This window comes from Periplaneta americana, chromosome 3 (genome assembly GCF_040183065.1).
Source record: "Periplaneta americana isolate PAMFEO1 chromosome 3, P.americana_PAMFEO1_priV1, whole genome shotgun sequence".
Lineage (NCBI taxonomy): Eukaryota > Metazoa > Arthropoda > Insecta > Blattodea > Blattidae > Periplaneta > Periplaneta americana.
The window spans coordinates 145,189,534-145,213,004 of NC_091119.1; the positions used below are offsets into that span (position 1 = coordinate 145,189,534).

The window sequence follows — 23,471 nt, forward strand, 5'->3', positions numbered from 1 at the left end:
GTAGTAATAGCTGGTGCATTCTACCCCAATTACTTTGTTCGGGGTGCACAGGGTGGTCAAATTGATGAACGTGAAGCAGTGAAGCTGCTGGTTGGTAGAGACCCATTCAACACAGTGTTTTTCCAAAACATGCCCCTCAACCAGCCTGGAGAGTTGTATGTAAAGACCATAAAAAACTACCTGAAAGACTGTGCAGATGAAATGAAGGTGTCATTTGATGGGACAAGGTTATTATTCCTATTATTACCATTATAGTTATCATTATTCCTTATAGTTTTTGTATTGGTGATGCTGATTTCATAATTTGTTATCTGCCGCACATTCTGTAGTGAAACAATATAGTGCAGTACTGAGTTCATTACGATTAGTTTATAATCATTATTATCTATACATATTTGTCATTTTATTAATCACATTGTGTCCACACCTGTGGAGTAATGGTTAGCGTGTCTGGCTGCGAAACCAGGTGGCCTGGGTTCGATTCCCAGTCAGGGTGTTACCTAGTTGAGGTTTTTTCTGGGTTTTCCTCAACCCAATATGAGCAAATGCTGGGTAAGTTTCGGTACTGGACCCCGAACACATTTCACAGGCATTATTACCTTCATCTCATTCAGACGCTAAATAACCTAAGATGTTGATAAAGCATCGTAAAATAACCTACTAAAAAAATTACATTGTAATTTATTATATATATAAAACAATTTAATTGTAGTCGACAAAAATATTAAGTATAAAACAGTCTTTGTGACACAACATTCGACAAGATGTAAGTGTAATAGACAGAGAGGTGGGGACGAATCACACCCTTATAGTAGAGTGATGCACAAACTACTTTGTTAATATGAGAGTTTTCCTTGCCCGTGGCCAAGTGGTTAACCTCTCTGTCTTCTACTTTGGTGACCCAGGTTCAATCCCCATCTGGATCACGAAGGAATTTGTGGTGAACAAAATGGGCGTGAGAGGTTTTTCTCAGTGTTTTCCCGTTTTCCCTCATCAGTATCATTATTCCACCAAAACATTTCATTATCACCCTCAGTTTTCGAGCTCCCAAGCCAGGCTCCAGAACAAATAAAAAAAAATAGCTAAAAGTTCAGCACATTTATGTTTAATAAAGATTATTATTATAATATGAGGGAAGAATTTTTGTATCATTGTCTGTTACATATTTATTTCTTTTAGCAAAGTGTATGTTCAGTTTGGACGATCCTACTCAAAAGAAGTTGATGAACGGCGTTTTCGCTCAGAGATTCCAGGTCGAGTATCAATGTCTGTCTACAGAGCTGTGAAACTTCGTCAGTTGAAGATTCCCTGTACTTTACATCTGTTACCGTGAGTAAAAATTAATCATTATAACAGTTTGCAGGCTTAAAGAAAGTTGCTTTGTATTGTGTAAGAGACACATGAGAGCTTCTGAATGGAGTTGCTATGAGAAACATTTCCAGATTTAACTTAATCAGTGTTGCTAATCTGTTTAAGCAGTGATTGCACCAGAGCAAAGCTGTCCCTTTTTGGGGGAACTAAAAGACTCATTAACACAATTTAAAATACCAAAAGAAATGTAATTTAATTCAGCATTGTTAATTTTAATAAATTGTAATGCAATAAAATTTGTGTGATATTTTTTTAGTTATTCATTAAAGACATCAGCTCAAAGAATTTGAGTGATCACAAGGGTCCTGAATACAATAAACGTGTACAATATAATGTGATTTGAAACATTAGAGGTCTATATTTTCATTTGTGATACACCTAAGACTGAGTGCACACAGAATCAGACACTGCATGATACAGCATTGTGTCTGATGATACTTGAATCTCATTGATTTCTTATAATGTGTTGAACACAGACTCAAACACGACAAGCTGGTCTCCAGCAGACAAGAGGAATCAGTATTGAATTACTGCTTGAACTTGGTCGCGAGCAGATGGTTTGATGAGTGCAATGTGCTGTGAATGCATGAGTTGCCATTCCACAAACTCGACATAGAAATTTTTTAAGAAGACATCCAATCATTAGAGACAGTAGATTTTTGCAAAAAGTATCCAAATGTCAGTGGCGTAGCATCAATTTAAGCTAAAAAGCTCATCTTCCCCAGTTAATAATAATTTCATAAAAAACCTGCAGTCTATGGACAAAATTATTTATTAATTTTAATAGAATTTATATTTACGCGTTAAATATTGTGATGTGGCAGCTCAGGATGATTTGTGATGCAGCAGTAAACAAGAAGCCTGCACACACCAGCTTCCAAGCAGACTGGTTTCTTACACTCATTCTTCTGTGTAACCCACCCCATAGATTTTCCATCCCTTTCTAACTTATCTATCCTGGTCGCAAGGCTCACAAGAAGCTAGCTTTGACATTGAAAATAAGTAGTTTCCGAGATATCCCTTTTCATCAGTTATGTTCAGTTGAAGTGTTAGTGTGCATTGTGGCTGATATAATAAATAATGAGTGAAATAACAGTTCCTGACACCAATTTACTTGAATTTTTTAGGACAATTCTATTATCAAGACTGACTTACGAACAAGAGTGTGATCTAAAAAACAAATGACGGACTCCCTTGCTGTCAATGAAGGACACAACCAAAAGACAGATGCATACTTACATAATGATACTAATACTGTATCTATTGACCGTTAATATTGTGATTACTCTAATTGTGACAGGGAGTGAGCTAATGTTATACGTATACGTGTCTATTTGTTAGAGATATGTGTAAACCGTGAAATCATATTTTACTACGTACCATTTGAGGTCATGCCTTATTGGTGTTACTTACGAGGTTCCAACCAATCTTCGACTGCTGACTTGACATTGACTACTATTTATTTTAAGACTATATTTTTGTAATACGTTTTCTCATATTGCATGAAAGACAACTTGAATTAGCTTCCCCTGCTCAAAATTTCATGCTACGCCACTGCCAAATGCTGTCAAAATAAGTAATTTTATGTTTAAAAGCATGTTAAACTTATTACTCTAGTTTTTTAAGTCCGCAATAAAATGCGAAATGGTATACAAAATGTTCTGTTTATTTTGCTACTCTTCTTCCAAAATAATATAAATGCACCATGACGCCATTTTCTAAGCTAGACAGTTTTCCAAACCCACGCAACCAGCAGATCAGTTGTGAGCAGACAGTGTTTAGCTGTTGCGAGACTTGTGAGACACTATAAAGCAAAATGTCGCTTTGCGAAGAACTATTCTGCACTGCGTCTGAGTGCACCTAGCCTAACAATATTCAATATGAGTGATCCTGACCCAGAAGACTGTCAGACAACTGGCATACATATGGCATTTTAAAAGACAGTTTTACTCAGTAATCCTCATGGGGGAAGAAATTTTCTCATGAAATTTTGACCAGTGTATGGGACCGGTGCCCACCCAGCATCGTGATTCACTTGGGGAGCTACGATAGGTAGCGAAATCCAGTTGCGAATACCAGCTATAACGGCTGGGGGGATCATCGTGCTAACCACACGATGTCTCCATTCTGGTTGGATGATCGTCCACCTCTGCTTCGGCATGTGGGCGTGAGGCCAGCAGCCGGCTGGTCGGTCTAGGCCCTTCACGGGCTGTAGCGCCACGGATTATTGTTTACTCAGTAATGCTGAAAAATTTAATCTTCATTAAAGTCTCAGGAAGAAATTTTCTTCAACGCAACGGTTCATTTCTCATCTGTTATTATAAATGCAATGGAACAAGTTACATAGCTCACAGAATATTAAAAACCCGTTTCTAAAATATCCTGTACGTGTGTTACGCTTGTTTGGCAGTGGTATTTAGAGACAACATTTTAACAGTAATTTATTTGTAAATCTTTGTGTTTGGCTTTAAGAATCTTTTCCTTCTCTTTATGTATGTATTTAGGATTGATGAAGCTGTAAAAAGAGCAGAACAGCTTGGCTTGTTTGCCAACAAAGATAAGCCTTTCATGGGTGAAAAACCTCAGAGGCAGTTGTCTTCGACCATAAATCCTAACTTGCCTAGTATAGATGTCAGCTATATCCAGCTGCAGACATCGCACGTAAGTCTTTACAGTTATTGTTCGGAGTTCAATTATTATAAAAAAAAAAGTGCCCTTATTACTCTCTGAAAACTATTTTATTATGTAAAATTCTGATAATAGATACCTGTTTATTTTATTGATTGTCAAGTGCGTAATCATTTTGAAATGAATTTCACTTGTGTAAAGTATTGTAGAATGACTATGTGAAGATAATTTTCTTACCTTGGGACTGTTGGAGTACATAGTAGATGATTAAAGCCCGGATTTCTAAACACAATCAAACAGTAAAATAAGCAAGCAAATAGGCACGAAAAATGTTCAAAATAAGCAAAAACAAATAAATGGAAACAGTAAAATGAGCATGAAAAATGGTGAAAATAATGAAGGACTGTTGCAGTATATAAGGAAGGTCATCCTGAGATTTTCCTGTGTGAAGCTCCTGCGTCTGTCAGTGAAGAATGAAAATGTTCTTTCAACATCGCATGATGTCACAGGCGCATGTAAAAAGCACCACCGCTCTTCTTCAGTGAATCCCTCTTCAATATCTGTTTCTTCACCAGAAAGCTTTTTAGAAATTTGACACAGTGTTTTGGTGGGGAATCCCAAGGTTCTCTCTCATTAGAACTACGCAGTATTATTTCACAACATCCTGAGTTATACCCTAGCATTGTTTTCTTACGCATTCGACTGAAGTTAATTGTTTATTATCCAATAAAAAAAAAGGAAATCAGTGATAAATGACGGCTAGAGTGAAATAAGCACTTTTAAAATTACAGTTTTGGGTAAAATATGCTGCTTTAATTAAAAATCGTAAAATAAGTAAGAAAAAACGTTTTCCTGCGAAATAAGCATTTATAAGCACTACAAACATAGTTAAAACTGCTTATCTAGGTGTGTCTTACGAAGTATAACCTTTTTGCTTACCTTTGAAAGTGTGGAAAAGAATATGCATTTTATTTAGAAATCCGGGCTTTATAGATGATGATTATGATTGTGGTGGTAGCAGCAGCAGCAGTGGTAACTGAGAGCGATAACCAGAAGAAGATATTGTTAAAGCATTGAAACTGAAAACTTGAAAATGCAATGAAATCTCTTTAATTCGAAGTGGAATTTAAAAAATTCGAATCAACTAGCAAATTATTTTTTAATTAATATCAAAACAAGAATTATACATTCTATACAGAAGGTCTAATGAACTAATGAGTAATGAACGTGCAGTGTGCTTTAACGTAACTTCTGCCATATTTTAGTCAAAGCCACACATATCTTAGGCTACTAATAGAAGAAAACACAACTTCCTTAGACTAGCGTTAAATTTGTAAAGTCCATGCTTCGATATTGTGATGCAGAAGTGCTAGTAACACACTAACTTCTGTACATATTATGAAAATTTTCACAAATTTGTTTTTTTCAAGTTGTAGTGTAAGGGGATGAGGGACACATATACCTGTAAAGAATAGTGTTAGACATCCCGCCTATTGCTCTTATCTGTAGCCAGTCCTCTGGATAATGGTACGAAATCTGTTAACAGTAGCAACGACATTTTTCTGTTCCATTACCTCTTAATCACTGTGAAGTTTTAAGATAGAATTTGAATACTTGGAGTCGTTAATAAGCAAGTGGACTTTTCTAAGAATTTCATGTTGGACACTGTTTTCATTGAAATGAATGAAGTTCTCTGAATTATCCAAACTTAACCTTCGAAAATTCGAATTAAATGTGTATTCGTTTAAATAGGAATTTTGAGGGAAGTAAACATTATCCAATGTCGAATTTAAACCAATCTCTACTGTAGGTTTAGATTTGCAAGTTTTATAATTCTTTAAAATTTTCAGAGTGTCTTCTTTTTGTTCTTCCCTCTTCTCCTCCACATATGAAAGTTGGTAGCTTTTTTGCATGTCCGTTCACTTCAGCTTCTGATATGATAACATCACAGTCTACTATATACAGTCGCGAAGCTCAGTATGTAGTAAAAATGCAAACATGGGTAGTTGGCCACTACTAGGATCGCTACTATCGCCTCATCATCACAGATCTCTCCTAGCAGATGACAAAATATGTTACACTTTCGTTGTCGTGTTCTTTTGGAAAAATTAACACCTTCCTTCCATTATTGAAATATTAAATGGATAAAGTTCATTTATTATTTTAATGAAGTATATTAAATTCCACCATAAACTCGAATATACCTGCAAGAAATAGGTTAATATTATTTTTTTGTTTGTTTGTGCAAAACGAATTGAAATTTACTATAATTGCTTCACTCATTCAAGATTATAGCGATAATGAACTATGAAACCAATAAATATTAATTTGCATTTCCCTTTACAACAATAATATAATAACAATAATAATGGAAATACAGGGGCGCATTTTGCGGGCTACCGGCGGTAGCCCAAGGAAATTACAAAAGAAAAAGTTTATAATATAACATAATGTAATAATTTTGTATTATTAGTTTTACCATAGTAATTAAAATTAAAGTAATTGTTAGATATATTTTGTGTAATAATAGGGTCAGCGGTAGCCCAAACCCTTTAACCAGTATACGCCACTGTGGAAATATGAATTAATGGGAGTAACTTACGTGCACCGGTACTTGTAGTGTAGGCTTATGTAGTTAACAAAGTGGGATGAGGTTAAGCAATAATAATCACACCAGAATTGGAAATAAAACGTAATCAATAAATTTTGTTGTAACAGACTTACTTTTTCTACGTCTCTAGTAAAGTAACAAATAAAGATAACAACAAAATTAACAGCTATAATTAAAAACATATCCTTTGAAAAAAAAAACGTAGGCCTAAGTTGTCTGAAAATGTACAATATTATTCAAGGAATCAGCTGATACAGACGTAGAATTAGTACAAAGCTTTTGTTTCTCAGCTGCAGGTAATGACAGAACAGGTTTATTTGAAAGATCAAATAAAGTTGGAACTGCATTCCAGATTAATTTATTTTTGTTTTCATTCATAAATTGTGTGTTTTCGAAATGAAGAGAGCAAAACTTTATATTATTATAAAGATATGCTTCATTCTTTGTGATTAGATCTTCCCTCCTGCTGTTTATTAACCACTTTTTGCATCTAGAAGTAAAATAAGAAATAGATGTTAGGATTTTTCTTCACAAGCATCAATGCGAAATAGGCAACGACCTAGCACTCGATGAAAATACAACTCAGTACACTCTAAATCCAAAGTCGACCGTGGACAGTCTATTGTTTCTAGTTGCTAACCGCTTGGAGTGCTTTATCGCGAAATTTGCAAAAAATCACCTCAAGCTTTGCGACTGTATAAAGTACACTGTGATAACATCCTTCCATCATAGCTGTGGTAATCCTAAAGGTATCTTTTTTGAAAGTCGTATATTACATTGAGATATTTTTAGTTCTCTATATAGAACATCGAAAACTTGGAAGTCATATTATATTCGAGGTCATACTAGATTCAGGCCAATGCAGTAATAGAGAAGAACCTGTAATATTGTTCATAATAGGAGTATCAGTCATAACTGTGGTTTTTACAACACTTACTTTCACTTTTTAGGTAATTGATCCTGGACATTTCTGGGCTCAAAATGCTGATGTCGGTTCTGCACAGCAACAGCTTTGGTTGTTCAAGTACCTGAATGAAAATCCCGAAAAGCTGAAGGAACTTACCGATCCACCACAAGTAGGAAAGATCTATGCTGCACCTTACACAGAAGGTGCACAAACAAACTATTACCGTGCCAGGATAGAGTCTATTCATCCCAAGAAAAACAAAGAGAATGTTGTTCAGGTTAGTTGCAGAAATGTGTCATTATAGAGGTGAAGAACAGCATTTATACAGGGTGTATTTAAATTGATGTCAAATATTTCGGGGACGTGTTCCTAACATCAAAACATTACAAAAAGTTCATATGAACATTGGTCTCAAAATAATTTATTTCAGAGTTACAAGACAAAATGTAATGTTACAAAAATTGCTCGAAGTGGCTTCCTTCTGCTTCGATGTGTCCCCTAAACCTGCGTTACATGCTCTGGCGTACTCTGTTGAAAATTCCTGGAGTGTTTCGTATTTCGTGAAATCCAGTTTGGATACACTCTCAGAATATCAACATTAAGTACAGGAGTCGCATAAACCAGGGACTTTAAATGTCCCCAGACGAAGAAATCCATTGGATTCAAATCAGGTGATCGAGCAGGCCATGCAATGAATCCCTTTCGACCAATACATCTTTGGGGAAATCGATCATTAAAAAAATTACGAACTATCAGACTGAAATGAGCTGGAGCAGCATCGTGTTAAAACACATTTGTTGGATGATGTCCAGAAGCACATCATCAATTAAATGATGCAAATCATTTCGTTCTGATCACTCACAGAATACATTTTCTTCTGATTTCTTTGCTCTACAAAATACAAGCAATCAAAAAACCATCAAACAATCAGCGGTCAATGAAGGGACAAATCCTTTAATAACTGCCTAATGAATGGTTTTCAGACCCATGTTCTTATTAACCTTTTTAATTGTTTTGATGTTAGGAACACGTCCCCGAAATATTTGACATCAATTTAGATACACTCTGTATAGCTAAACGCTTTTTCTTTGTTTCCTAGTACTGATCTCTGAGATATTTAGTTTAATTGCTTTTTCTTCAGTTTTGCTTGACTTTTTTTGATATCTCGTTTAACATGGCAGTAACATAGTCATTAAGTTTTTTATCGTAAAAGTTTTCTGGATATAATTTAATTGCAGAAACTAACCTGTGCAACCTTTACTGATATTTAAAATATTGTATAATTATTTAAAATGTATAAATAAATTACCTCAATTATTTTATTGATAACTATATGAAACAATTAATTACAGATCTGCAGTCCCATGCTCTACCACTGAGCACTGTAATGTGTTAATAGTTTCACTATTAAAATGAGCACAGTGGATAAGTTGCAAGAACTGTCTCTATACCAGCACAAACAAATGGCTGTCTAAAAAGTATTAAAAATATATATATATATATATATATATTTTGTTCATAGGGCTTGCTTTACTCAGCCTGGAGCCTCGTTTTTCAAACATTTCTACCCACAAAATAAAATACAATTTTTAACACTTGCACCATAAATAACTATTATGTGTGCATTGTGCTCATATGTGTTAACAGTAAATAAGAGGAGATACCATTTTCAAAATCACCTGATTCACAGATGCACTCTGTTATAGAGAAAAAGTACGTATGATACTTTTTATTTTGCTTTTCTACTAAATGGTAATAATTTGCTGAAATAGTTTTAACTCACATTTGAAGTATGACCATTACATAATTAATATAAAGTGTGCACGTACTTTTGCCTTACAGTCTAAGAATTTTTCATATTTATTTTTAATAAAAAGCAACTCCTTACATATTCATTTTTTGACACTGGTTAATGACGGAGAGAAAATCCTATTCCTCCCTTCAGTAACACATGTGTTGTCTCTCTTCCAAATGAAATTTTTTGTCATGTTTAGCAAAATTTAGTATTAAAATGGAATGCATAATATAAATGATAATTTAAGTTTTTACACTTAATGAATTGGAATTAGTTAATAAAAGTAAAGGTATCCATATTTAGGTCATGGATGTCAATAGGTACTGGGACGTTAAACTTCCATTTTTTCTACTTCTTTTTGGGGTTTTTCCTCAACCCGTTAAGAGTAAATGCTAAGTAACTTTCGATGCTGGACCCTGAAGCATTCACTGGCATTATCATCGTCATCTCATTAAGACGCTAGATAACCATAGCAGTTCATAAAGCGTCATAAAATAACTAATTAAAATAAACCCCAGGGGCATAATGCAGCCAGAAGGACTAGATCAGTGGAAAAAATCTGTGACCAAATTAGGAATCGAACCTGCGACCTTCCGGCTTGCAGCAAGTGCTACCGTATGCCCTAATTAGTTGATATAATTAAAGTGATGTATGAAATTTGCTGTTTATTTCACTTTTTATTCTAGGTCTTCTTCATTGATTATGGAAATATGGAAGCAGTGAAACCTTCAGAATTGAGAGATTTTGAACCAGACGAAGAAGGAAAATGTGAGATCCTTGATTTGCCACCTCAGGCATTTGAATGTATTCTGTCAGAAATTCAACCATCTCTCATCAGTAATCCTCGAGGATTATGGACTGACGAAGCTTATTGTGAATTCAACAGGCTTGTTCATAACAAGACGTTGTATGGCAAGGTAAGATTTCACCATCAGTGTCTGTTGAAAGTTGTCATTAATTTAGTATGCATATGTGATGAATCTGTGGATGCAGAACTCTTTCATAGTTTACTAGTACTCATAATTTAAAAAAAATTAGTTGTTGTTGTTGTTTTCTAATGCCAGGCATTTGACAATAAAGTCATTTGACCTCTTGCACTCCAATATTTTTCAAAGATATTATCATGACCAGCCACTGAAGCACAGATTTGAGGTGTTCCGAATCCATTTCTTGGCTCGAGTTGCACAATGGACAGTTAGGGGACTGATATATTCCAATTCTATGCAGGTGTCTGGCCAAACAATCATGGCCTGTTGCCAATCTAAATGCAGCTACAGACGATTTTCGTGGTAAATCGGGAATTACCACTAGTGGTAACTATTATTATTATTGGAAAATTACAACAAGCCTAGAAATTGCTCCTTTTCTTCTTCGTTAAGGGCGTAGATATCTACTAAAGCACTTTGGGGATGAATGGTCCTTTGTTCGCCCCACAAACTAGAAATGACGTGGGAGACCTTCATGATGCTGCTGGATTTCATTTCCTGAATTTCTTCAGGAGACAGCATATGCTTTGATTGCTGATGTGACTTAAACTTGACAATCCAGCAGAATGTGAAGTGATGACTCAACATTCATCCCAAGTTTCATTCAAGTTGGGTCATTTGTGAGATGCAATACACAATATGTAGATGCTTATTCTGATAGCAGTGTCTGGTCATAAGTCTGATTGCCCATCTTAAGCTTCTCCTTTCCAGAGATATAGGCTACTTCTGGTCAAGAAAAAAATAGTCCTTTGATATTTTCCTCTACTCTTCACACTGCAGGCAGGCAGGCAGGCTAATAAACCTAACTCATTTTTTTTTCAAAACTGGCACGTAGTTCACATAGAGAAAAAATTTACTAAAGATTATTATTTTTTTGGTCCTACAGAATATATCTGTTATGGTAACAATTAACAGATATATTCTGTAGGACCAAAAAATAATAATCTCTAGTAAGTTCTTCTAAGACCAAGTGGCATTTGTAATAAAGATATTATAATAAATGGACAGAAATATGAGGAAGTAGATTCTTTTAAATATCTAGGAGTTCTAATTACCCAAGAAAACACTGCAGATGCGGATATGAGGCAAAAAATTGCTGGGGGAAATAGATGCCTGAGAGCCCTTAACAAAACTTTGAGAGCAAGATGCATAAGTAAAAAAGCAAAACTTACATTATATAAAACAGTCGTAAGACCAATTGTGCTTTATGGCAGTGAAACTTGGACTCTGTCGAAGAAAATGGAACAACAACTGATGACATGGGAAAGGAAAATTCTAAGGAAAATCTATGGTCCTAAATATGGGAATGGGCACTGGAGGATTAGATATAATACAGAACTGAAAACTCAATATAAATCTCCAGATATTGTTGCTGAAATCAAAGCCCGTAGGTTGGAATGGTTAGGACATGTAATCAGGATGAATGATCAGAGAATACCAAAAAAGATTCTAAACACAAAACCAGAAGGCAGGCGCAATATTGGCAGACAGAAACTAAGATGGTTGGATGGAGTGGAGGAAGATTTAAGGACTCTAGGCGTGAGAAGATGGAGGCAGAAGGCTCTGGTTGGACAGGAATGGACCAAAATCCTAAGGGAGGCCAAGGCTAGACTACAAGGGCTGTAGTGCCAAAGAAGAAGAAGAAGAAGAAGTAAGTTCTTCTAGCAACAGTGCATATTTCTGTATAGATTACTGAGCACATTACTGTGGAATCGCGGCCACTAAGTCACTCAACTGAGTGTGCTTCTTGTATAATGGCAGTTGACTTAATAAAATGTCAACATAAATGCCCAACTTGGAGTCAGGCCATAAAGGGAAAAAACACTGGAGAAGGGGAGTTCGATCCAGTGCTGTGGATTGGACTTCGGCGTAGCTCAATGAGGATAGCGCTTGGTATGTAGAACCAAGGACACGGGTTCGATCCCCGGTGCTGGAGCGAATTTTTCTCTAATATTAATAAAGAAAAAATCAAAGAGTTCAGTTTTTAAAAGGCCTTTTCACCACCAGAAGAAATGTGCCTGGAAGTACAAATTTCTTGTAATCATATTAGTGTAAATTTGAATTTCAAAATCACTTTTTATTGAATGGATTTCGATGATTGTTCTTATTATTTTATCCAATAAGTTACAGTATTTTGACCGTGTATATCGTAATTAGGTGGAGAAGAATTGAAATTTGTGGTCAGTATGTAGGCTATTGTCCCGCGCCTTGGTGTCGCGGTCTAAGGCATCCTGCCTAGGACTCGCGTTATGGAATGCACGCTGGTTCGAGTCCTCATGGGGGAACAAATTTTCTCATGAAATTTCGACCAGTGTATGGGACTGGTGCCCACCCAGCATCGTGATGCACTTGGGGAGCTACGATAGGTAGCAAAATCTGGTTGCGAATACCAGCTATAACGGCTGGGGGGGATCATCGTGCTAACCACACGATACCTCCATTCTGGTTGGATGCTTCGGCATGTGGGCGTGAGGCCAGCAGCCGGCTGGTCGGTCTAGGCCCTTCACGGGCTGTAGCGCCACGGATTATTATTATTTAGGGTATTAGTTGGTAATTCTTGTTTTTTGTACATATTCATTAGTGAAGTTTTTTCTAATATTACCAGTTATATATTTAAAAATTGACCTATAATAAAGATACTGTAAAACAAAATTTATGATGTAATATAATAGTATTTAGACTGTTAAATGTTTCTGTTAACAGAAGTTGATTGATATTTCAGGTGTACTCTGTAGTCAGTGGAATAGTGTCTCTGGAATTGATCAAACAAAACCATAATGACAATCGACAAATAAACATTAACCACTGGTTAATTGAGAAAGGCTATGCACAGCGAGCAGATGAAAGCTATCTTTCCAAGGTGAGTTTACTTACAGTAAATAATATAAATTGTTTAAGAGAAATACAGAAGAAACATAACTTTGGTGTACAGTCATTCCACAGTACAGCTCATGCATTTTGCCAAGACACTCCCCCACTCTTCCTACAGAGCTGCGCACGAGATCAGATGAGTCTACTTACGAATTATAGGGGAATAGGTTAGTTTTTGCCTTGAACTCGGTAGACACACGCCCAACCTTCCCTTCTACTCCTACCCCCTCCACAGAAACATTGTTCTCCTTACTGCACATCGCGATGTCTTGACAAAATGCATGAGCCATAACTCATGTTACATTCAGTCACATTTATGAACTTATTATACAGAAACAAAAAATAAAGAAAGTTACTTTTGACTTATTTATTGTACTTAACGAACATTCTTCATGGCAGTAACCTGTTTCAGGAATATAATGAATTATTTGTGATTTATTGATGAAATAGTTGTTGTAACTCATGTTATACAAAAAAGATATTCTAAGCAAAGACAATAAATAATGTTACTTAAAATCTCTCTGAAAGTAAAAAGCTTTACATTTTTGTAGTTTTGTCACTATTACTGTTTTAATATATTTAATCAGTCAATCTTCTTAATGTAGCCAGCTGTTTGCTGAGAACATAAAGCCCACTGTAGTCTATTCAGTTGTTGTTTTTCACGAGAAGTGAGGGGTATTTTGATTGGTGTTTATTATAGACGCCTGTTGCTAGTAGCCAGAGTTGGGGTTTAGTCAATATATACTGCAGGGCTTGCAACTGGTACTGATGATTTTAATTTACTTCTTTTGTGGTTTATGGATGGAAGTATAGAAAAATATGTTCCAGATCTTCATCATGATTATTACACCACAGACAAATAGGATTATCAGAAATGTGAAATTGGTGTAGGTACAATTGAGTGACAGTGTGACCTGAATGTGTAATTTGTTATGAAATATTCATTGAAATTTTCATGTTTTTTTACAGTACTATTGAGCTATTGAGTGAACGTATGTTAACTGTATCATTACAGGTGAACCATGATTTGAGACAACTGCAGTCAGAAATGGAACCTGAGGCTAGGAGAGTTCATGAGGAGCTGCAGTTGTATGAAACAGAGTTTGGCAGAGAAGCTGATCCAGAACCCCCTTCAAAGAAAGACTGCAGAGCACAGGTTTGCAGCCCAGATTACTTTTAAGCAGAATGAATGGTATAGGAGCGACCTAAAATTCTATTAATCTGTAACAAAAAATAATTATGGTGTATGATTTCATTTTTGGAAAAAGTTTTCGTATGGTCTCATCTAAACCACAGTATACTAGATGTATTGAGGTAAATTTATTTAACATTACGTTACATTACATCATTATCAAGTAATTGTGGGTGCTATTCATAGACATTTCGCAGCACGCGCTACAAGCGTGCTAAACTAGCCCCGGCTATCCACTGGTTACTTGTACAGAATTCAAATCATATCATATTGCTAACACTGGTTTATGAATACGAAAAACGCTGATAATCCACCGGAAGCCCGCGCTAAGAATGTCTATGAATACAGCCCTGTGTGTCTCGGTTAATGAGATTTTGGTTATTCTCAGCATTCTAGTGGCTACTGTGTTAGCCATTAGAGCTAAGGTTCACAGCTGAAAGTGATAGATTTTAAAGGACATTAAAACCCTGTCAAACTACTGCTTGAAAAACGAAAGAAATTCAACTTAGAAACACATTTAGCTTTTGTAGATTTTACTAAAGCATTCGATATGGTAAAGAGACCCAAACTTTTTGAAATTCTACTTCAGAACATCTTTAATATTTATGAGAACAATACCATACAAATTATATTCAACGATGGCAGTGAACCTCCGGGTTCTTTAAAAGTCATTTGTAAGTAAGTAAGTAAGAGAGAGACAGACTTTTTTGACAATCATTGTTGGTGAAATCTGTTGCAGCTGTTTGATTTTTTTATATTCGTATATTCTGACCATGATGAAAATAATTTGGAAAGTAAAACTTAAAGATTTATTTGGATATCGTTGCTGAACCTCCAAAATCCGCTATGTGCATTTAGACAGATTTTTCAGAAGACTTGGCTTTTAAAGCTACTTTTGGTATAATTTCAATCATTCCATGAAAAAAGATGAAATTATACCGAAAGTAGCTTTGAAAATCAAGGAAATTAAAAGTGATAATGTTTTTTTTTCTCTCTCTCTCTCTCTCTTGAAAAATTTGTTTAAATACACATAGATTTTGGAAGCATAGCAATGATATGTAAGATGCTTACTTGCTTCCAGTCTTTGAATATGCTTTCCAAAAAGGAAAATTGACTACATCCAAGTAAAAATCCAGCATCTGCTCGTATTTAAATATACTGAAAATAACAAAACAGTATTAAACAATAATTGAGTCTATCACTGTGGAATAATTCTTAGCATGTTTGACTATGAAATGAGCGAGCCTGGGTTCAAATCCTGGTTGGGTTGACGCATTTTGTCATCATTTCTTCACATATCATCATTACCATAGCTTCGGTTAAATTTATGCTGCAGCATGCTGTATATGTACAAGAGCGTGACTGTTCAGTGACAAACAACATTAACAGAATAGAAGTGGTAAGCAACCCTTTGGGCCTCTCCTCCTGGGGTTGGGATTAAGCAACTACACATTTTCCTCAGATTTAGTGTTTTGCTATTACACTTTATCTCGTTTGTGAATTATCTTGCTGTTTATTAATCAATTGTGACTTATGTTCATATATGTAGGTGACTCTGCGAGGTCCAAATAGTCCTCTGGAAATGAAGTTGTATAACCTGACTCGTGTGGGTGTGTCACGATCAGTTATGATTGAGTGGAACTCAGTTAACTCCGTGTTGCTTGACTCTGAGCCTCAGGATCCTCATGACAGGTAAGACATTGCTTTTTTTTCAGAATCATAAAATTATATAACATTTATTAATAATAAGACTTCCATAAAACATTGAATATACGAAGAAGATTGGTTTGAAACGAAATACACTGGAATTTTTTTCAAATAGCAGAAAGGCTCTTCCAAATCTGGTCAATATTCTGTCCAGTTTTTGTTGTTGATTTTAATAACATGTTGAGAATAAAAGAAAGATGCATTAGTTTAAGCTAAAGCTTTTCACCTGGAGAATGAAATCCAAAGTGCAAAGTACATACATATTCCCAAATTTTTTAAGTAAAGAAGATCTGGTTCTAGTTGGGATTAGAATTCATTTAGACTGTTTTTATTGGTGTCAGAAATTGTTGTTATTTAATAGTTCAAATTGCGTGTCATCATCATGCCATCATCATCATTATTATTATTATTATTATTATTATTATTATTATTATTATTATTATTATTATTATTATTAGCTAAAGCGGGGAGATGCATTATCACCTTTACTTTTTAACTTCGCTCTAGAATATGCCATTAGGAAAGTTCAGGATAACAGGCAGGATTTGGAATTGGACGGGTTACATCAGCTTCTTGTCTATGCGGATGACGTGAATATGTTAGGAGAAAATACACAAACGGTTAGGGAAAACACGGAAATTTTACTTGAAGCAAGTAAAGCGATCAGTTTGGAAGTAAATCCCGAAAAGACAAAGTATATGATTATGTCTCGTGACCAGAATATTGTACGAAATGGAAATATAAAAATTGGAGATTTATCCTTCGACGAGGTGGAAAAATTCAAATATCTTGGAGCAACAGTAACAAATATAAATGACACTCGGGAGGAAATTAAACGCAGAATAAATATGGGAAATGCGTGTTGTTATTCGGTTGAGAAGCTCTTATCATCCAGTCTGCTGTCCAAAAATCTGAAAGTTAGAATTTATAAAACAGTTATATTACTGGTTGTTCTGTATGGTTGTGAAACTTGGACTCTCACTCTGAGAGAGGAACATAGGTTAAGGGTGTTTGAGAATAAGGTGCTTAGGAAAATATTTGGGGCTAAGTGGGATGAAGTTACAGGAGAATGGAGAAAGTTACACAACACAGAACTGCACGCATTGTATACTTCACCTAACATAATTAGGAACTTAAAATCCAGACGTTTGAGATGGGCAGGGCATGTAGCACGTATGGGCGAATCCAGAAATGCATATAGAGTGTTAGTTGGGAGACTGGAGGGAAAAAGACCTTTAGGGAGGCCGAGACGTAGATGTTATGTTTTATTTAACAACGCTCGCAACTGCAGAGGTTATATCAGCGTCGCCGGATGTGCCGGAATTTTGTCCCGCAGGAGTTCTTTTACATGCCAGTAAATCTACTGATATGAGCCTGTCGCATTTAAGCACATTTAAATGCCATTGACCTGGCCCGGGATCGAACCAGCAACTTGGGTGTAGAAGGCCAGCGCTATACCAACTCGCCAACCAGGTCGACAAGTGACGTAGATGGGAGGATAATATTAAAATGGATTTGAGGGAGGTGGGGTGTGATGATAGAGACTGGATTAATCTTGCACAGGAAAGGGACCGATGGCGGGCTTATGTGAGGGCGGCAATGAACCTTCGGGTTCCTTAAAAGCCATTTGTAAGTAAATTATTATTATTATTGTTTTGTTGTTGTTTTTGTTTGAAATGAACTCTATACTAGCAGACATATATCGCTATCAAGATAACTGGCGACAGCCTGTGAGGCGTATGTCTAGGACTAGAATCCCTCGTGCAATCCTGCATTACCAACCTAGAGGCAGATCAACTGGACGTCCAGTGAAGAGATGGGCTGAAATCTTTTGTGAACCATAACAGTCCTTCTGGGATTATAACCTATATGGCTGCTGCTGCTGCTACTGCTGCTGCTGCTGCTGATGATGATGATGATGATGATGATCATCATCATCATCATCATCATCATCGATACAATCCATTCTGTTGCATTTGTTGTGAGGAGAGTTATTTTTCATAATTAACAAAATATTGTTTGACAGGCTTCTGGTAGCAGCAAGTGTGGGACAGAATCCTCAAGGAGATCGCCTGACATTGAGACATACCACACTCATGCCAAATCTTCATGGTTTTGCTTCTCTTATAACACTCATCTTTTCACCAGTCATAGAGCTGAGGTATGAAGCTTTTATTAGAAGCAAATAATTTACTTTAACCAGTACTGAACTGAAAGCATATAGGAAGTGTATTATAATATTGTTTATGCTCGACCATGCCAAAATGTAGTAATTATACACCTGGTAGCAGTCCTTTAATGGACTTCATTAAAGTACACCTATTCATTAGAGTTCAGGTGTTCCACCAATCAGAAAATACCATTGTAGCAATATGAAAGCGCAAGTATCGATTATTCTCGGATATGCAATCGAAAGACAACAATAAATCAATAAATCACCTATATTTGGAATAAAGTCAGTTCTGTTACTATAATAATTAGCGTTAATTGTAAATAATATTCAAATAAATTCAATTTATCATCTCGTTTTTCAATGTCAAGGTCAATGCCGACATCTGTTTCTCGGAAAAAATCAACACTTTCGCGTCTGCGCACATCTCACAGTTTACGAGGTATTGCACAAGGTCAGTTCCACTCCTCAGTCAGATAAGAATAACATGAATACTTATGAATAATTTCAAGTTAGAAATATGGTCGAGCATAAAAAGTCGTATGAAACTTGACTATAATGGTAATTAAGACGCTCGTATGAAAATTATGAAACTCGCTTGTGCTCGTTTCATAAACATACTCGCATCTTAATTACTACCATTATAGGCTCGTTGCATAATGTACTATTAAGCTATGTCTATTTATTTATTTTATTTTGTCATTAATATAAACTGACAGTGCAAGTTAGCTCAGAAGGTAGCATTTGGGACTCGCATTCAAGAGGTCCCGGGTTCAAAACCTGTTGCCGTCCAATCTGACTGGGGTTTTTCATGGATTCCCTCAGTCACAAAGGCAAATGCCGGATTGGAAATTTGCATACCATAATTCATATTCAGTCACCAATATCATAAGCATTAATCAAAATCGAAAAGCAGTTACATGAAGACAAGCCATCTGCAACACACAATAGAAACAGAAACTCAACAGTAGTAACCACAGACTTCTGGTATACCCATAGGTCCTAAAACACGCAATGTGACTACAGATGTTAAAGTGTATATAAATAAATTTAACAAAAGGAAACATATATGTATATATACATACAGTATATACATACACAGTAAACCTTGCTAAAACATACCCTCTATAAAAAGGAAACCTGCACAAACGAAAAATAAAGTTGGGAACGGAATGATTTCTATGTAAAATAATACTTTAAAACAGAAAACTGCCTAATGCGAAAACGGAATCATTTTTGAGCACCATTTTGGTAAAAAACCTGACTAAAACGGATAATTTTAAGCGTAACTGTTGCTAAATTCTTTCAAACCATTTTTATTTTTGTGGTAATACTGTACGAAGCATGACATAATTTTTTGTGTGACTGTACATGCAATGATCTGGCAGACTTCCGCTATTCTTTGTCAGACGTTGGGGGTGAAGCTTCTCTAACCATGTCACTGTTCTGTGCTTATTGTCGAGGACCCGGGCAGGTTACTGACCTCCTGTACCGTTACTTCTTCCAACCCTCTTGCATTTTCTTTCATTTATTCTCAGTTTTGTGCTAACAAGCCAATACAGTGATAAAGGACAGTGCCAGTAGAATAAAACTGTGAATAATTGTGGTGTAGTTTAACATTTCCGTTTATTTATTCTAAGTTTTGTGTTAATATGCCAATACAGTGTTAAATAAGAGTGTGAATAAAGTAAAACTGCGATTTAATAAAAAAGCCTAGATGACAAGTTCTATCATGGAAGAGTGGCTTCATAGTTTTAATGGAGCAATGAAACGTCAAGGTCGTAAGGTCATACTGTTTTTAGACAATGCTACCTGCCATCCAAGGATTGATTTGTCTAACGTGAAGTTAATCTATTTTCCATCAAACACAACTTCAGTTACACAACCGATGGATCAGGGCGCAATTTGAAATCTGAATTGATGCAGGATGCGAAAGAGATCCTACAATGTTTTCTTCAAAAAAAGTCGCGGTAATGCCAGTGGCGGCCGGTGAAGTTTGGGTCTAGGTGTTGTACTTTCTGTGATGAGTAGGGTAGAATTAGTTACCTTTATCAATACATGGTCATGAACATTTTAATCCAATGCTGGTACTTAAATGATTAATATCAGTAATGCCCGTTCTTGTCCATGACTGTTCCCCATCAAACAAAACACACGGAAAACAAAACAGTGCGTTTTTCACTTCACAACCACAAAGCCAGTCATGATTATTGTAAATTTCCTTTCTAAAAATTCCCTTGAACTGTCTTCTCCCCGTAGCAACTGACTGGACAATATTTAGATCAGGCAATGGTCTTTAATTTTTTTATTTTTCTTCGTCAGAAAGTACAGAGAAGTTCTTGTTTTGTAAACTATTTACAGAATTCGTAATGGTAAACGCATGTATATCACAAACTTGACGAAAACATCACTTCACAATGCACTATAAAAATTGTGATAACTATCACATTTCACATAAAACTCATTAAACTCTAGAAAAGTTCCTGTTTTTTAAACAACTTACAAAATTCATAATGTTATATGCCTATGTACCTATGTCACAAACTTGACGAAAATATCACATCCAATAAAAAAAAAATTGTATTGTGCAGCACAATTCACATAAAACTATTTAAATTCCAACAAAAACGAAATATTTAAGAGAGTATTAAATGGATTTCACACGATTATAAAACGACTGGACCACGTGCTCACCTAGCTACACGTTGGTCAGGAAACAGGAAGTCAGGAAGTGAGAAACCACGTGAGAAACGAAGAGTCGGAAAAAATCGGGAAAATTTCGTCTCAAGTCACTATTCATCCAGCGAATGTGTCCATTCGAAATGGTCACTTCTGCAATCTACGGGCAAATACAAGAACTATTTGCTTCCGGTTGTTGCAAGAGCTGTGCCGCGACCAGCTGTGTTAACTGCTGGGATAGGGAACTCTGAACTGAGCCTACCTTCAATACCAGTCGCTACACGAATGCGGCTGTTGCTTGAGCCGCAGAACGACCACTTCTGAAGTATTCACAATTTGATGAATTTTATAAATGCTGATTATTTTATACTCGAATTCTTGAATGATATATAAATAAAAAAAATGTATATATTTAAATTGGACGAGAAGGAAACTTAAAATCTGTTTAGTTATTTAATATAAACAAAGTTTTAATGTGCGGGAAAAACTTAGTCGTTGTGCAATGCTGCAACATGATCAGCGGCCACCACTGGGTAATGTATTTTAAAAGAAATGTGGGGGCCAAGAAACTAGGGTGCAGAGAGAGGGAGCGAGAGAGGCTGCAATTACGTAAGTTAATATTTATGAAAATGAAATTCACTTTGCATGGACTGCAATAACTTTTATTTCAAATTATTTCTTCATTTTGTGTGTGCGTGCGTGCGCGCCGCCCCCCCCCCCCTTCCTAAGCCTAGCTTAGGGTTAGCACAGTAGATTTCTTGCTGTATCACATGAGACTTGTTGAGGAGCAGGAACATATGAAACAATTTCCAGTTCTTTACTGAATTTGTATGACAAGATTTTCTATCTTACAGAGTTAACGAGACCAGAACAAGGCTTATTGGAGCTTTATGTGGCCTTGGATTTAATAGGCTAACTCAAGAACCAATATTTCCTGACCACGATATGGAGGTGACATTTGACTCAGAAATAACAATAGAGGATCTTCTTGAAATTAATCGTTTGAGGTATTGGATGAATATTGCACTTTATACTGATGAACATGAAGAAATTCCTGACACTGGACCTAGAGATGTTATCAAGTGTCAGAACAAGATCAAGGAATTCCTATTCATGTAAGTAAAAAGAAAATTACAAACATATGAACACAAATAATTAAAAAAAAAAAAAAGAATTGAGTTTGAAGTTCTTTAGTCCAAGCATTTTTAGAGTGATGTAACTTCATATGATTGCGATGACCTTGTAGGTTCGTCAGAAATAGGATCACTGCCATCTTTCGCTCTGTTTAAGTCATCAGGATAAAATGAAATGGACCTAATTAATTTCGCGTCATTGTTACTGATACAGTAAAATCCCTTGTAACCGGCACCCAAATAACTGGCAATACCAAAACGAGACTTTTGACTAGGCCAAAAAAAAAAAAAAATGTTTAAATCTGCCACATTACCACAGTCTGGGCCGTCAGTTTTGCCACATTAGGAAGTTCGCACAAACTTTTATTTTCAGTGAATATTCTAACCTAAATTTAGTGTATCATTTGTGTTGTGTGATGTGTTTTAATGAGGAAAATCCATACAGTTATTATGTTTATTCATTTATGAGCAAGTGATAGAGAAATAAGCTTCGCATGGCTGCAGTTTCAACATTTGACACCATGAAATACGAACTTTTTTTTTTTTTTGTATATACCAGTATTTATTCAATTATCCAGCAAAATCTCGTATCCGGAACTAGCCTGGTCCCTTTGGTGCAGGATAAGAGGGATTCTACTGATACTAATATCTGAAACACTTAACTCAGATAAACCACACGTCCCACTATTTTCTGTACTGTTCGCCATGTTATGACACTCAGATTTATGTAGGTCTCACATCTCTCCACGAGACAATGCTAGCTGATGTAAAATCCATGGAGCTAAAAACTATATCTTTCCTTTATAACTTCAAATTTATAGCACGAAATATTGATTATGGTTTATACTACATATCATTTGCAACTATACCATATTCACATTTACTCACTCTTTTATTACTATAATAATGATAATGATGATAATGATAATAAAATTTGTCTAGTCAAAGAGTCTGTATGATACAAATTTACGAGTTCACGTCAGCTGCTCAGTTCCAATATGGCAGGCAGCAACGTTGCTCCTTGTCCACGTGTGGGAGAGAGAACTGTCAATACCTTTCTAGTTTTGTATAGACTGTAAGATATATGGGTCATATATGGAGACTAAAACGAAGGCAGAAAATAGGAAAAATTGGAGAATGCTGGGTTTGCAGTGAAATACCTGCTCTTGAACAGAAAACTATGAATGAATTAAAGAATTATAAGCTCATGTAATATATTGTTATGTTTCATTATTACATAAAAGTGTAATTTACTGTAGTCTAAATTACTTTGTCATTATAGTTAATTTTGTCACAGATACAGTAAATATTGATGGTGTTCGGGTAAAGAGGGTGAAGTCATTTTTTGTGCAAATAGAGTTTTGTTCCTCAGGTGAATACACAAGTTAAATTCTACAAGTGGGTGTGCAAAAAAACAAAAT

At 35.7% G+C, this 23,471-nt stretch overlaps 1 protein-coding gene across 2 annotated transcripts in view; it reads left to right on the plus strand.

Annotated features, from left to right (window-relative positions):
* The window catches only part of spn-E (spindle E), a 67,662-nt gene that overhangs the window by 37,288 nt on the left and 6,903 nt on the right, over positions 1 to 23,471 (plus strand). For both annotated transcript variants that reach the window (XR_011331424.1, XM_069821744.1), the window contains exons 13-22: positions 1 to 227; positions 1,180 to 1,329; positions 3,876 to 4,032; positions 7,561 to 7,794; positions 9,999 to 10,229; positions 13,021 to 13,158; positions 14,185 to 14,325; positions 15,911 to 16,053; positions 18,095 to 18,229; positions 21,772 to 22,032. Coding sequence is in view for 1 of the 2 variants with exons in the window: in XM_069821744.1 (XP_069677845.1) it covers positions 1 to 227; positions 1,180 to 1,329; positions 3,876 to 4,032; positions 7,561 to 7,794; positions 9,999 to 10,229; positions 13,021 to 13,158; positions 14,185 to 14,325; positions 15,911 to 16,053; positions 18,095 to 18,229; positions 21,772 to 22,032 (1,817 nt within the window). In the remaining variant the exon portion in view is untranslated. The remainder of the gene's footprint in view (positions 228 to 1,179; positions 1,330 to 3,875; positions 4,033 to 7,560; positions 7,795 to 9,998; positions 10,230 to 13,020; positions 13,159 to 14,184; positions 14,326 to 15,910; positions 16,054 to 18,094; positions 18,230 to 21,771; positions 22,033 to 23,471) is intronic.